This window comes from Vanellus vanellus, assembly GCF_965231255.1.
Source record: "Vanellus vanellus genome assembly, chromosome: Z".
Lineage (NCBI taxonomy): Eukaryota > Metazoa > Chordata > Aves > Charadriiformes > Charadriidae > Vanellus > Vanellus vanellus.
In genome coordinates this window covers 69,301,040-69,314,922 of record NC_138908.1, presented here as the reverse complement: position 1 = coordinate 69,314,922, position 13,883 = coordinate 69,301,040, and the positions used below count along the sequence as shown (strand labels likewise).

General features: G+C 42.8%; 2 protein-coding genes across 2 annotated transcripts; one reads left to right on the top strand and one right to left on the bottom strand.

Moving 5' to 3' along the window:
- Positions 1-1,152: 1,152 nt before the first annotated feature.
- On the bottom strand, positions 1,153-8,004 carry BRIX1 (biogenesis of ribosomes BRX1). The gene is made up of 10 exons (XM_082497934.1): positions 7,835-8,004; positions 6,848-6,959; positions 6,411-6,454; positions 5,697-5,767; positions 5,266-5,315; positions 5,093-5,166; positions 4,946-4,996; positions 4,570-4,671; positions 1,909-2,037; positions 1,153-1,586 (listed from the first exon to the last, which is right to left on the bottom strand). Exons 1-10 carry the CDS (start codon positions 7,982-7,984, stop codon positions 1,317-1,319), a joined length of 1,053 nt encoding a protein of 350 aa, XP_082354060.1. The 5' UTR covers positions 7,985-8,004; the 3' UTR covers positions 1,153-1,316.
- Positions 8,005-8,100: 96 nt separating this feature from the next.
- RAD1 (RAD1 checkpoint DNA exonuclease) lies at positions 8,101-13,339 on the top strand (the record flags this gene model as incomplete). The annotated part of the gene is made up of 5 exons (XM_082497888.1): positions 8,101-8,295; positions 9,329-9,437; positions 11,848-12,106; positions 12,452-12,550; positions 12,861-13,339. The coding sequence occupies 5 exons, from the start codon at positions 8,101-8,103 to the stop codon at positions 13,042-13,044; spliced, it is 846 nt and encodes a 281-aa protein (XP_082354014.1). The 3' UTR covers positions 13,045-13,339.
- Positions 13,340-13,883: the final 544 nt, after the last annotated feature.

The following is a 13,883-nucleotide window of genomic DNA, read 5'->3' as shown; positions in this document are numbered from 1 at the left end:
GCTGAGGTCACTTGGCTTGTTGAGCTCAGAGAAGAGCAGGCCCCATGAGGGTGCCCTCATGGCAGTCTACACCTTTGTCGTGGGGGGCAGTGGAGCAGGAGGTGATCTCCTCTCTCTGGAGACCAAAGACAGGCTATGAGAAAATGGAATGTAGCTGCACCAGGGGAAGTTCAGGTTGGAAATGAGTAAAAGGTTCTTCACTGAGAGGGTGGTCAGTCCCTAAGAGGCTCCCCAGGGAAGTGGTCACAGCACCAAGCCTGTCAGAGTTTGAGGAGCATCTGGACAATGCTCTTAGTGATGTGGTTTAGTTTCAGGTGGCCCTGCAAGGAGGAGGGAGTTGGACTTGATCCTCATGAGACCCTTCCACCTCGAGACATTCTGTGATTCTATGTATTAGATTACACAAATATAGTAGACACCTGTATTCACCAGTCTTTCTTTCCAATCAGATGGCACACAGGCCACCTCATTACAGAGGTAACACTGAATTTCCCTTGCTCTACCAGGTGGAATAAAATTTAGTGCTTAACAGGTCAGCATCCTCTTGTGCCAACAGTTCAGCACCAAGGCACCAGAGGCTGAAAACACCAGGGGAACCACAGAGGAACAGTGCATGAGCAAGATCCTGAAACACAGGAAAGCTGAGGGAGCAAACAGGGAAACAGTACTAGCCTGTTTATCACTCCTAGCTATGTTTCAGGTACAGGTTTAGGTGCAGGAGCTACCACAAGCTGGTAGCAGAAGTAGCCGCTTTTTTTATTATTAATAAAAAAGAGCAAGTAAGAGGCCATAACCCTTTGCGTTCCCTAGGGATTATGAGGAGAAAAGAAATTAACACCACTCCCCAAGAGAGAATTCCTACAAAGTTAAAACTTTTTAAAAGGATTTTCTTCTGCTGTCAGACTAGGAAACCTGACTTTTGAATTCCAGTTAATGATGAGCACCAGTTACTGCTCAGTTATTTGTATTCCTTGTACATGTTACAGTGAGTTGTTTCCCGGAGGTATTCAAGTGTAAAAGGCCGATTCTCAAAAGCAGAAATATTTTGAAATATTATCGCCCCTTCCCTCCTGCCATAGTGTTTTACAAAACCCAGAATCATCTCAAAGAGTGGAAGACAATAAAAGACTGCAAACTCAGTTGTAATAAAGAAATTGGTATTTTGTTTATTTTTGTTTTTTAAAAGTCCAGTTAGTTTTGCCTGTAAAAACAAGTATTTACAATATGATATCAATATAGCTATGAAATACAGCGAAGTATACCTATACCAGACCAACACGACTTCGGAGTCTGCTTAGTTTCTTCAGTTGTAACATTTACGCTGATGCTTCAGTTCTGAAAAGCTTTTTTTGCTTCTTCCTCTGAATTTTGCGTGGCTTCTTTTTATCTTTAACAATTGGCTTTGACTCTGGTTTCACAAGCTGTATTTCCACTGGCTTTTCTTCAGCTGGAGTTTCGAAGACCACTTCAGTGGGATCTTCTTCAATAAGAACCTTACTCCCTTTTTTCTTAATCTTCTGGACTTCCTTCACTTGTTGTTTCTCTCTGAACTTAGCCGCCACTGACAATCTTATTAGCCGTCGATGCTATAAAAATAAGAAATAAAATTACATCAAATCAAATTATTACAAATAAGCAAGATGGAAGAAATCAGGTATTAGAGAAACAGGTGGTGATTTCTCTGCTTAATTGTCAAAATCCTCAGCATATTGCCATCCTTTCAGTGACATGGATTTTGCATTCATTCCATTTTTACACAATTACTTTGTTCTCCAATTGTCATCAGTTAGGGCACTCTTTTCTACAAAGTGTTCCAGGGAAAGGCATGCATGGTTCTCCTGCACAGACAGCCTGCAAGACCAGTCTGCAAATTAGTTGCTAAACGAAAGAGAAGACAAAGCTGCTTACCATGTTTGGGGACTGGTAATGGGGATTTTCATACAGAGTTGCTCCTCCAAAGCTACCTTGGAAGATTTTGATGAGGTTGAGGACAAAACGAGGCCCAATTTCTACTAGAGATGCATCTTCTTGTATTATCTGCAATAAAAAGAACACTCTTCTCATGGATTGAATCAAAGTATATGACCTCGTGGGCACCTTGCATAGTGATACACAACTGAATTTAAATCCAAGATACGATGCCACTAAAGCTGGTAAGCTGGACTTGTACAAACACAGATCTTTATCTAAAGCTGTTCTTTTGGGTTCAAGCAAGTACTTAGAGAGTACCAGGTATCTATGAATTCCTGCTTTAGAAGGTAAGCTCCAGCACACTGTGGGCCAAAACACCAAGTAAGGTTGAAAGATGTTACTAAGACAACCATCACAGAATTACAACAGAAGGTCACAGAATCACAGAATAGTCAGGGTTGGAAGGGACCCCCCGAGATCATCTAGTCCAACCCCCCTGCCAGAGCAGGGTCACCTACAACAGGTTGCACAGGACTGCGTCCAGGCAGGTTTTGAACGCCCCCAGAGTGCGAGACTCCACAACCTCTCTGAGCAGCCTGTTCCAGTGCTCCACTACCTTTAAAGTGAAGAAGTTCCTCCTCATGTTAAGATGGACTTTCCTATGTTCAAGCTTGTGCCCATTATCCCTCGTCCTATCAATGGGCACCACTGAAAAAAGACTCCTCCCATCCCTCTGGCATCCTCCCTTTAAGTATTTGAAAGCATTAATAAGATCCCCCCTCATTCTTCTTTTCTCTAGACTAAAGAGACCTAAGTTCCTCAGCCTTTCCTGATATGAAAGATGTTCTAATCCCCTAATCATCTTCGTAGCCCTTTGCTGGACCCTCTCCAGCAGTTCCCTGTCCTTCTTGAACTGGGGAGCCCAGAACTGGACGCAGTACTCCAGATGCGGCCTCACCAGGGCAGAGTAGAGGGGGAGGATGACCTCCCTCAACCTGCTGGCTACACTCTTTTTGATGCACCCCAGGATGCCATTGGCCCTCTTGGCCACAAGGGCACATTGCTGGCTCATGGTCATCCTGTTGTCCACCAGGACTCCCAGGTCTCTTTCCACAGAGCTGCTCTCCAGGAGGTCAGCCCCCAACCTGTACTGATGAGTGGGGTTATTCCTCCCCAGATGCAGTACCCTACATTTACCCTTGTTGAATTTCATTAGGCTCCTCCCTGCCCAACTCTCCAGCCTGTCCAGGTCACGCTGTAAAGCAGCACAGCCTTCTGGCATGTCAGCCACTCCTCCCAGTTTAGTGTCATCAGCAAACTTGCTGATGGTACACTCTATCCCTTCATCCAGATCATCGATGAATATATTGAACAGGAATGGACCCAGTACTGACCCCTGAGGGACACCACTTGTTACTGACCTCCAACTAGACTCTGCACCACTAACCACAACCCTCTGAGCTCTATCTGTCAGCCAGTTCTCAATCCACCCCACTGTCCATTCATCTAGCCCGCACTTCCTAAGCTTGCATGTGAGGATGATGTGGGAGACAGTGTCGAAAGCCTTGTCAAAGTCAAGGTAGACAACATCCACTGCCCTCCCCTCATCCTCCCATCTAGTCACTTCATCATAGAATGCTATCAGATTAGTCAGACACGACTTCCCCTTAGTGAATCCATGTTGACTACTTCTGATAACCTTCTTTTCATCCAGGTGCTTTGAGATGATACCCAGCACAAGCTGTTCCATCTTTCCAGGGATGGAGGTGAGGCTGACCGGCCTGTGGTTTCCCGGGTCATCCTTCTTGCCCTTTTTGAAGACTGGAGTGACATTAGCTGTCCTCCAGTCCTCAGGCACCTCACCCGTCCTCCAGGACCTTTCAAAGATGATGGAGAGCGGCCCAGCAATGACTTCTGCCAGCTCCCTCAGCACTTGAGGGTGCATCCCATCAGGCCCCATGGATTTGTGAATATATAGGTCAGTTAAAGTACACAGAACATAAACCAGCTCTCTCCAGAGACATGGGAGAAGTCCATTTTAGTCAAGGCTTTACTGCTTCTCACACCACCCCACCAACGAGCAGGCCAGGGCTGGGGGAGACACAAGAAGTTGGGAGGGGACACAGCTGGGACAGCTGACCCCAACTGACCAAAGGAATATTCCATACCATATGATGTCACGCTCAGCGTATAAAGCTGGGGGAAGAAGAAGAAATAGGGGAACATTTGCAGTGATGGTGTTTGTATTCCCAAGTAACCGTTACGGGTGATGGAGCCCTGCTTTCCTGGGGATGGTTGAACACCTGCCTGCCACTGGGAAGCAGTGAATGAATTCCTTGTTTTGCTTTGCTTGCATGCATGGCTTTTGCTTTACCCATTAACTGTCTTTATTTCAACCCACAAGTTTTCTCACTTTTACTTTTCCAATTCTCTCCTCAATCCCAACCAGGGGGGAGGGAGGGAGGGAGCGGCTGTGTGGTCCTATCTGCCAACTTGGGTTAGACCAGACAGTCCAGGCCAATCACTGAAATTACTTTGTGCAAGTACTAGGTGTTGGCATAGCCTGACAATGATTCTTCCCATTGTATTGTAATTAATGGACTTGATATGATATTACTCCGCTGAGCTCCTCCTGAAGAGTTAAAAGAGACCACTAACCTGGTAATTCCGAAACCAGATCCTCTCGTCTGTAATGGTGAAGGTGAAAACATGATCTACAAAAGGCTGGCTTTTGGGATGATACTGTGGTGTACTAAATATCTGCAATAAAAGGCAGTATTGTAAGAGGCCAAACACACAGGGCTCGTTCTTAATTCATTTTAATTTACTAAGATCTCAATCCCAGGTTACATTTCAAAACCCAAAATTTAAATGTCCCAGTGATTTTTAAGCACACGACCCCAATCCTTTGAAGATTTTCTTCAAGTTCAGAAGTGTAAAACTACAGCTTAAAACCCCCTGAGATTCTTAAATATGTTGCCAAAAAACATTTCCAATGAAAAAGCAATACTGGACAACAGAACTAGAGACTGACCTGAATAAATAATTCTTTTAGCAGGGCATAGTGTGGCTCCTTATCGAATGCCTACAAAGGAAAAATGTAATTTTACATGCAAAGCTAAGTGCAATAGTCATGTAAAGAAAATAAAAGCATAATCGATGAAATAAAACCTATACTTACTGGATCAAAAGACAAAAGGGGCCGTGAGCCCCTTAGGCAGTTTCCTGTCATCTTCAATTCAGCCAGTGTGTGAACTACAGTGATTTTTTAAAAAAAGATTATTTTAGTACTTACAAAAAAAAGGTACAGACAAGAAAGCAAGAATCCAAACACAGTAATGTCAACAAACTTACCGTTCTGCACTAAGAATTTAGCTGATGGCCCCTGTGGTGTATTTGAAAGCCTGAGAGGACAGGTAGTGGGGAGGAGAGAAAAGAAAAAAGTTAACAGCAGCCAGAAGGTATACTGTATTTCTACAGTACACTCCAACCAGTTATTTCTGTATTCAAGTAATTTCAGTTGCTTTTTGTAGCATTATTGAGTTCCTTTAACATACTTCTAAATACCTGCTTTCTAAACAATTTTGAAAATGTTTCTGTAGACAGTCTACACAAGCTGGTCATGTATTGTAAACTTGCACTACCCACAGAAGTGCAAGATTAATACAGATTTAACTAAGAAACACAATTTCATGCATCTTCACTATTACAGTAAGAAACTTTAGATAGAACAGAAGCACCCCCAGCTAGATATAGATACGCAAGAAAACATAACATTCCCTTACCACATATAGAGATCCTGTTTCTTTTTGGCTTCAAAAAAGATGCACTTATTGCAGTTTTTCATTTCACACACCTACACAAGACACGTCAAATTAGATGTTTACAAAATTCTGAAGACATTTCCAAAAACTTTCTATATTAATCCCTAATACCTTCCCCTCTCCAAAATAAAAGTTCAAAAGCAAAGGCCTCATTTTAATAAATTGCACCTACTGATCCCCAAATTTAAGTTGAAGTGCTTGGTTTGTTGAAAAATCTCACATATTTATTACTAGGAGTAGTAACTTCACTAAAGCCACAAGCAATCTGATAAGCTCTCCAGAATATAAACATTAGAGCAGGAGCTGCGACATTAGGTTCTAGTTGCAGAACTACCAATGTCCTACTACATTGTTTAGCCTGGCTGCATATTTGTTCCCAGTTTTCTTGAAGTACAAACTGTAATACACCTTTCACCTATATAGAAAGGCACATTCTGTTTTATTTCTTCATGACAAAAGTCTATGTTTAATTAAATGTTTCATTTTGGCTTTACTAATCAAAAGTGAACTTCTTGTTTTAACATGAGCACTTTTTGAATATCCGTAATTTTCATCCATGAAGTTACACAACTCCTATAACTAGGGTAAGATCCTTTGAACCTGGTTGCCCTTTTCTCTTGTACATTGAATTTCCAGAGAAAATAAAACAGAAGTACGAGTTAAATCCTGGATTACCTCATTAATTACAAACAACTGGTCTTTACGGTCCATTTTAGTATCTGTAAAACAAGAATGGCATTTAGAAGGCTGGAAAACCAATTTAACACACAAAGTTCTTTTAACAGTCAGTCCTTTTGTAAAAACTTCCCTGGTTATAAATGAAAGATTAAGAATAACGATCAAGTTCTTTCAACTATGTTATGCAATAAATAAACATAGCAGCAGAGCTATCTGTGCATTTACAGGACTGAGGCCATAGAATTCATTTACCAGAAAAATATTAAGACAGTCACTGTATTTGTTGGCTCAAATGGGGTGTGGTGTTTGTTTGTTTAATATAAAAGTTTCATCAAAACAGTTATGTACCACATTTTTAAAAAGAACAAGTTGTTAGAAGTTCTTGGTTTGAAACCATTCTGAATATGTAAGTTAGGGATGATGCCTAATCCCACCTGCTTTAGAGTGAGGCATCAATGTCCTTAAGTCTTGCATTAGGTGCCTTGTTCTGAAATTAATTCCACGAGAAGAGAAAATAAGCACTCGCTCCTTGTTTTTCCATTTACCCTAGGAAAAAGACACAAAAGTTAAGCAAGAAGTTTCTAGCCTTAAAACTACTAGAACACAGCAACAATAAATGTTTGAACTGTAATTACAGAAAAACACAGTAAAAACATTTGGTATTAAGATTATCTGCCCATCTGCACAGAGTCACTCTCTCAGCAAGAGTGCTCACTTCCCTACAGAATATGGGGGCATAAGTTTTCACGTGAAGAACTGACATCCATCCTGCTTCAGTATGTTCTAACATTCACGCGAAACACGTAAGTGATAAGAAAACCATATGCATTACATATTCACAAAAGGCAACTCTCCTTCCCTGCAAAATGAGCCGAGCTACAGTCTCTGACCACAATTTAGCTTTTCCTACAGATAAGCCTGTGATAAAACCTCAAGACTTCAATGTCCTACTTTTTATTTTTCTTTGAAGCAAACTACAAGGCAATTACTGAAGCCTTCTCAGGATGATTCCTAAATGAAATGGGCATGATTTCCATATATTTTTTATATACAAAAGAAGTACCCAGCTCTGTAAAACACTCCAGAGATTAATACAATTTATTTACATTGACCAGAATAACGCTCGTCGCATATTTTCACAGAAATAAGACGCCATCGCATGCTACTTCTATTTGTGCAGGGATTATAAGAAAACCCCACGAACACGCCTCTCTATCGCAGCTTAGCAGCTGGGCTCCCCCAGACACCCCGCCTCCCGCTCCCCCAGCCCATGGAGGCGGAACACCTCCCGAACGCCCGGCCCGAGCACGGAGACGAGGTACCCTTCCCATGGGTAAGCGCAGGGCCCGGGCAGGGAGCCGAGCGGGGACACCGGGCCCGGCACGGCCCGCTCCGCCCTGGGCAGCGGGGCTGGGAGGTACCTGCGAGACCGGCGGCGGGATGCTGTACTCCTCCGGGCTCGCTCCCTCCGGCCCCGGCTTGGCATCGGGCTCAGGGGCGCTCGGAGCTCTCTTAGCTCGCTTCTTGGGCCGCACAGCCGGGGCGTCAGGCTTCCTTTTGGCCGCCACCATCTTGGCCGCACCACGCTGTCCCCGCCGTCGGCTGCACTTCCGCTCGTTCGTACTTCCGGCTGCCCTCACTTCCGCTCCCTTTCCGGAAGGGCGGCGGGCGCGGCGGGTTGGTCGCCATGCCGCTCTCCGCGCAGCCGCCCGCCAGCGGGCAGTCCTACGTGTTCGCCGCCAGCCTGGACAACGCTCGCCACCTCTCCAGCCTCCTCAGGGCCGTCCACTTCCAGGACCACGCCACCTGCTTCGCCACGGCCAACGGCCTCCGGGTGACGGTGGAGGACGCCAAATGCATCCAGGCCAACGCCTTCATCCAGGTGGGGGCTGCGCCCCCCGCCCGGGCCCGGCTGCTGCTGGCGGGGCGGCCCCTCCCCGGCCTTAGCGGTTTGGAAGGGCTGGTACCGCAGTTAGAGACCTTAGAAAGGCCCCGGTTACCTGGTAGAGGAGGTGTGCAGCAAGTTTACCCACAGAGAAGGGGAAACTTGGGTGAAATCGCGGCTTAGCTGCGGGAGCTGACACGAAGGAAATGCTGTGATGAGGCTGTGGCCATTTATGAGATGTCTATGCTGTTCAAAGGCTGAGCTCAGTGCCTGGTTTGTTCATGCATGCCTGCTGGCGTGATGAGCTTGCACCCTTGTTTAATGTGTTGGCACCTACTAAGCCCATTGCTCCTTCAGACCATACCGTTCTTAGATGCATGAATGAGTTCATAAACTGACTGTCCTTAGGTATCTCTGTTTTGCTTCATCCCAAAGTGAAAAAGGTGGGTTTAAGCCAACTGAAAGAGAGTACCAATTCACAAACACTCATCTGCAGTAAGCAGCTAGTGCCCAGTGGCAAACAGGATAGCTTGGAGAGTTTACCCACATCAGACTACTCAAAGGCATGTTTCAGCACATTTCAATGTGGTGAACTTGCTATTCTGTTCTCTTCTTACATTTTTTTTATTATTTGAAATGTTTATTCATTCTCTAAGTGAAAAAAAGTAAGTAAGTATTGTTTCTGGAGAAGGGTGACAGTTACACCGTGTAGTTCCCTGATTATTTCCAGCTCCAGAAGTAGGCAGCTTCAGGCTTTAACATTTGTGGCTTGTTTTTAAACTATAAGAGACAAGTGTTTAGGTTTTCTTGCTTATGTGATGCTACTTTATTTCAACTGTGACCTGATTTTATTTTACTGGTTTTTGAGGGTGAAGACCCTTTGTTCTTTCATCAGTATTGTGTTATGTGTAGAAATCACTTTGTATTGCACTGATCTCTGAAAGTGAAAGCACTGAATTTGAGGAAATAAGTGTAAACTAAAATAATTGCAGAAACGCCCCTCTCTTAATCTCTTTCCTTTCTCTTACAGGCAGAAATTTTTCAAGAATTTGCTGTTCAGGAGGAATCGGTGACGTTTCGAATCAATTTGTCTGTTCTTCTTGACTGCTTGACCATTTTTGGTACCAGTTCTTTGCCAGGTGTGGTGCATGTTTACCTTGACAGTGTTATGTGTATCACATGTAATCACATAGTGAAACCTGTACAGGAAGATTCCTGTATAGGAAGATTTCCAGTCTTGGCAAAAAACTAATTACTTCCTCCCCTGAAGTCCTTGTGAGCATGGCAGCTGTCGCTGGTAAGCAGGATCCACCCTGTTTACTTAAGCTAATATAGCTGTGTGCTGTGATAACAGTTGACGGAGAGAAGAAAGGAGCTGATATGAGCCTAGCCAGTGTGTCAGGGACTGCTGCAGCAGGAGAGGCTAAAAGAGGCTAATTCAGTTTGGAAGATGGAAAAGAGGTATATGTCTGTGTGGTGCTGTTGGGATAACCGAGAAACAGAGGCACCTTCCTGTGAAGATAATGTTTCCTGGGTCTGTGTAAGGCACAAAAGAACCACTTGTTTCTGGTGAAAACCCTTCTGTGGCATGAGGTCCAATGAACAGTCCCAGCTTTTTACCCTTGCTCTGATTTGGGTCTGAGGATCTCACATAGTTTTCATAATCTTGATAAGAAAACACGTCAAGTAATTTGTTCAGGCGTCTCTGGCAAGTTGTGTGACATTTAGGCTAGAGTTCTGACTCTGAGGCCAGTGCTGTACCGGGACTGGCACATGCCATGACTGCCTTTCCTGTCCATCTGTTTTCAGTCCAGGGCCCAGATCATCCACATCACACAAACACTAATTTGTTTGCAAGTGCTGTTCACTTATGGGGAAACCTGGGCACAGCTGGCAGAATAGTTCGTCTGCAGCCCATTTGGGGTAGTCAGTATGGATATAGAGTGTGCCACGGTTCACTCTGCTAGGGACGGTGCTTCACACTGCCACATGGTTTTAAGTGGCCAGCAGGGCAGGCTGCACATAGCATCAGGCTAAAAAACCACTGCTTGGGCAAGCTCCGGCAGCCTCTTATCAGAGCTGTTACTTTGAGCTGAAAAAGCACAAAAGCTGTCAAGTACATCTTAAGGCCGCAAGAGATCCACATTGGGCTTGCAAGTGACTTGGGCTGACTAATAGCTGTGAACTGTAGCAGAAATCAGCGCTCTGAGAGACAGTATATACATAGCTTGAAAGTTGTCTTGCTAACAAATTTTATATCAACTCAATAATAAATGTAATCTCTTTTTCAATATTTCTGTGGCTTGTGCAACCCTGGAACATCCAGCTACTTCAGAAACATTAACAAGCGTATGCGTGAGTTAGGAAATGTTCTGGTGCAGATTTACTGGGCTTGAAGAAGTCTGCAGGGGTTCCAGGTAGCACCATCAGTTCACTGTGCCCCTGCTCCCAATGCTGTTACGTGGCACCTTCTGTTCCTTCCCTTCTTCAGGCTACACCTGCACTTGGTTTGTGAGCATTCTCTCCAGCTTGCAGATAAGGTACTGAGGAATGATACTTACCTAAGGTCTTGCAAGACACCTGTGGCTGGATTAGTAGCACTTCAGGTGCTGTAAGACCACTTTAAATCTTGCTTATCAAGTGTGTGAATTATAAAAATCAAGTTGACTGTATTATTGATCCTGTTTGTAGTCTTTTCAGTGACAGAGGTGTGTGGGAAGCTGCCTTCACAATTACATATACAGATACTGAATTACAGGAACTCACTTATTTAAACAAAAAAAAACAGGTCTCTGTGAATTTTATTTCCTACAAATTAATTTGTTGTTTGTTTGGGTTTTTTTAACATGATGGTTGTTCAAAAAATGTTTTCACAAGCAAAAATAACTACAAGTTAGCATGACTGTTTGAGTGCTACAGGATGCCCTGTGTACTTAAGTGGAGTGATACCATGACAGTTTTTTTGGGCAGTTCTACCATTGCGGCTGTGTGTTGAATTCCATGTTCCTTTGTTGTTTCTGTTGTCACTCTGACCTAAAGACCTAAATCAACTGTATTGAACAGCAGTCTGATTTTGAGAAACCAAACATTCGGATTATGATTACCTAGCAAAAGGAGGATGAGATGGTAATGCAAGCTAAGCTGTGTTAATTTCAGTTTAGGTTGCACAAGTAGCAAGAGTAGTAAAGAAAGATGATGTGAGCCAGAGAGAGCCTTAGGACTATGGAGGATTTTCCAGTTCCACTGAAATATTTGTAGCATATCCAGCTTCATTGTCACAGTAGTGTTTCCTGTTTGGTACATGACACGAGTTGGATTTGAACTGGTGTCTACATAGAAATAATTCCATTTTGCTGCATAACCATTAGCACTTCATAGGCTGTCTAGGAGGCCGCACTAAGCATGCTACGTTAGTATATCGGAGCTTGGACCAAACATGCTAAATCAAATTGATCTGTGCCCCATATGTCAGTAAAACGTGAATTTTCTAAAGGGAAAAGATGCAGTAGCTAGCTCTCTGAAGAATGTGTATTTCATTCTCTTTTTCAGGAACATCAACAGCCCTTAGGATGTGTTACTGTGGTTATGGTTATCCCTTGATGCTGTTTTTGGAAGAAGGAGGAGTAGTGACAGTGTGCAAAATTAACACTCAAGAACCTGATGAGTTGTTAGACTTCGATTTCTGCAGTACAAAGGTTGTTAATAAAATTATCCTGCAGTCGGAGGGGTTACGAGAAGCATTTGCTGAACTGGATATGACCAGTGAAGTTCTGCAGGTTACCATGTCTCCAGATAAACCCTACTTCAGGTACTGGAAACTGTGTTTTCAACTCACATGTTCATGCTTGGCCTCCATTGGTAAGGACTGGAAGTTTTCAAGGTGAAGACAGGGGGAGCTATTTTAGAGTACTGCTTTATTTCAAGAAGAATTGTAATGAGTGTGGCAAATCACCATAAGTAATCTAATTAACATAAATGTATTGGCAACCTGGTAAATGTGACACTGATACAGACAGTTTAGCATTTTTAATTAAATAAAGCAAAAAAATCCTGATAGTACTTTGTGAAAACACTATATGCAAGGTGACTGATTCTGACAAGTTTTTAGAGAGCTGCGGTCAGGTATGTTGAAATGGTGCCTCTTGTCTTCCAGGTTATCCACTTTTGGAAATGCAGGGAGTGCACATCTGGACTACCCTCGGGACTCTGATTTGATGGAAGCATTCCACTGTAACCAGACCCAGACAAACAGGTTAGGAAGTCTGATCAGTGCCCTCAGTGGCAGGGCATGCATTCTTGCTGGAAAGATTAAAAAACTGGTTTTGCATTACCATGACATTTATTTCACCAGTAGGGGGGGAGGATAACTTCTGATAAAAGTCTGTGTCTGTGATCAAAAGCTAAGTGATAACAATGTCTGTCCAATATTGTTCCCAGGAAAAGATCAAATTAGCACACTGCTAATTGTTTTTTAGTTATTCTGTGGCTTTAATTGGGAGTAATATTTCAGTTCCTCTCTGCACAGTGTATTTTTTTCAGATGACTTTTTTTTTCCCCTGCAGGTACAAGATTTCTTTGCTTAAACCATCTGCAAAGGCACTGTCTTTATCTTGTAAAGTGTCCATTCGAACAGATGCTCAAGGATTTCTTTCACTGCAGTATATGATTAGGAATGAAGATGGACAAATCTGTTTTGTGGAATACTATTGTTGCCCTGATGAGGACATTACTGAAGCAGAACTGTAGGTGTATGTTGTGGTGTCTGTATTATATTTATGGATATATAAAATACTATATTTTTTTATAAAACTGAATGAAAGCTGTTTCATAGACTTGATACTGTAATTTTTTTTTAAACTCTGGAATTAGAAATACGAAGACTTTCTTTTCGTTCCCTTGCAAGCATTTCTTAGCCTTGACTCAAAAAACTGAAGCTGAAAAAGCAAAAAGGGGAGTTGATCTCCTATAGCCACCAATTCCAGCACAGATGTTAAAGTGGTGTTTGTATAATACATTGCTTTTTTACAGTGTTCTCCAAGAATTTTTGTTTGTGTCTTGTTTTTTTGTGTTTGGCTTGTTCTAAGCAATTACATAAAGGAAAATCTGAATACTAGCTGTATGTTAGCCAGTCAACTTTCAATGACTTGAAAATAAAACCAAATTTGTCTTGAAAGAGGATGACATTTTCAAACTGGTTTCTTAATAGCAGCAGGTGGTTTCTTTCTGGCGAACGCTGACATGTTTTGCTGGTGAAGCCACTATGCTCTTCCTCATCTTGATTAATTCTTAATATAACTCAATTCCTTGGAATTTCATCTGATACCAATTTACCCTTTTGTCTGCAGTACTCATGTTGAATTGAATTAAGATAGAAGCCAGGATTTACTTACTCATTACTTATAACTGTTCTGGCAATGTTACTGTTTTGTATGTAGTAATTTGTTACACATCGGTGAGAATGCTGCTGCTGAAATGTTACTGTACCTGCATATCCCCATTCCTGCCCTGCTACTCTCTACTAATGCTGTTAAGAATCATCAGAAGAGAGAAAAGTTTCTTATTTGAAATTATTTGTAAAATTTGTT

Excerpts from the sequence above, each read along its gene's own strand:
- BRIX1 (XM_082497934.1), bottom strand. The coding sequence starts at position 7,984 with ATGGTGGCGGCCAAAAGGAAGCCTGACGCCCCGGCTGTGCGGCCCAAG. Across the intron at positions 5,316-5,696 it reads AAACAGGATCTCTATATGTG|GCTTTCAAATACACCACAGG; the intron begins GTAAGGGAATGT and ends CTGTCCTCTCAG. Across the intron at positions 4,672-4,945 it reads TAAAAGAATTATTTATTCAG|ATATTTAGTACACCACAGTA; the intron begins GTCAGTCTCTAG and ends CTTTTATTGCAG.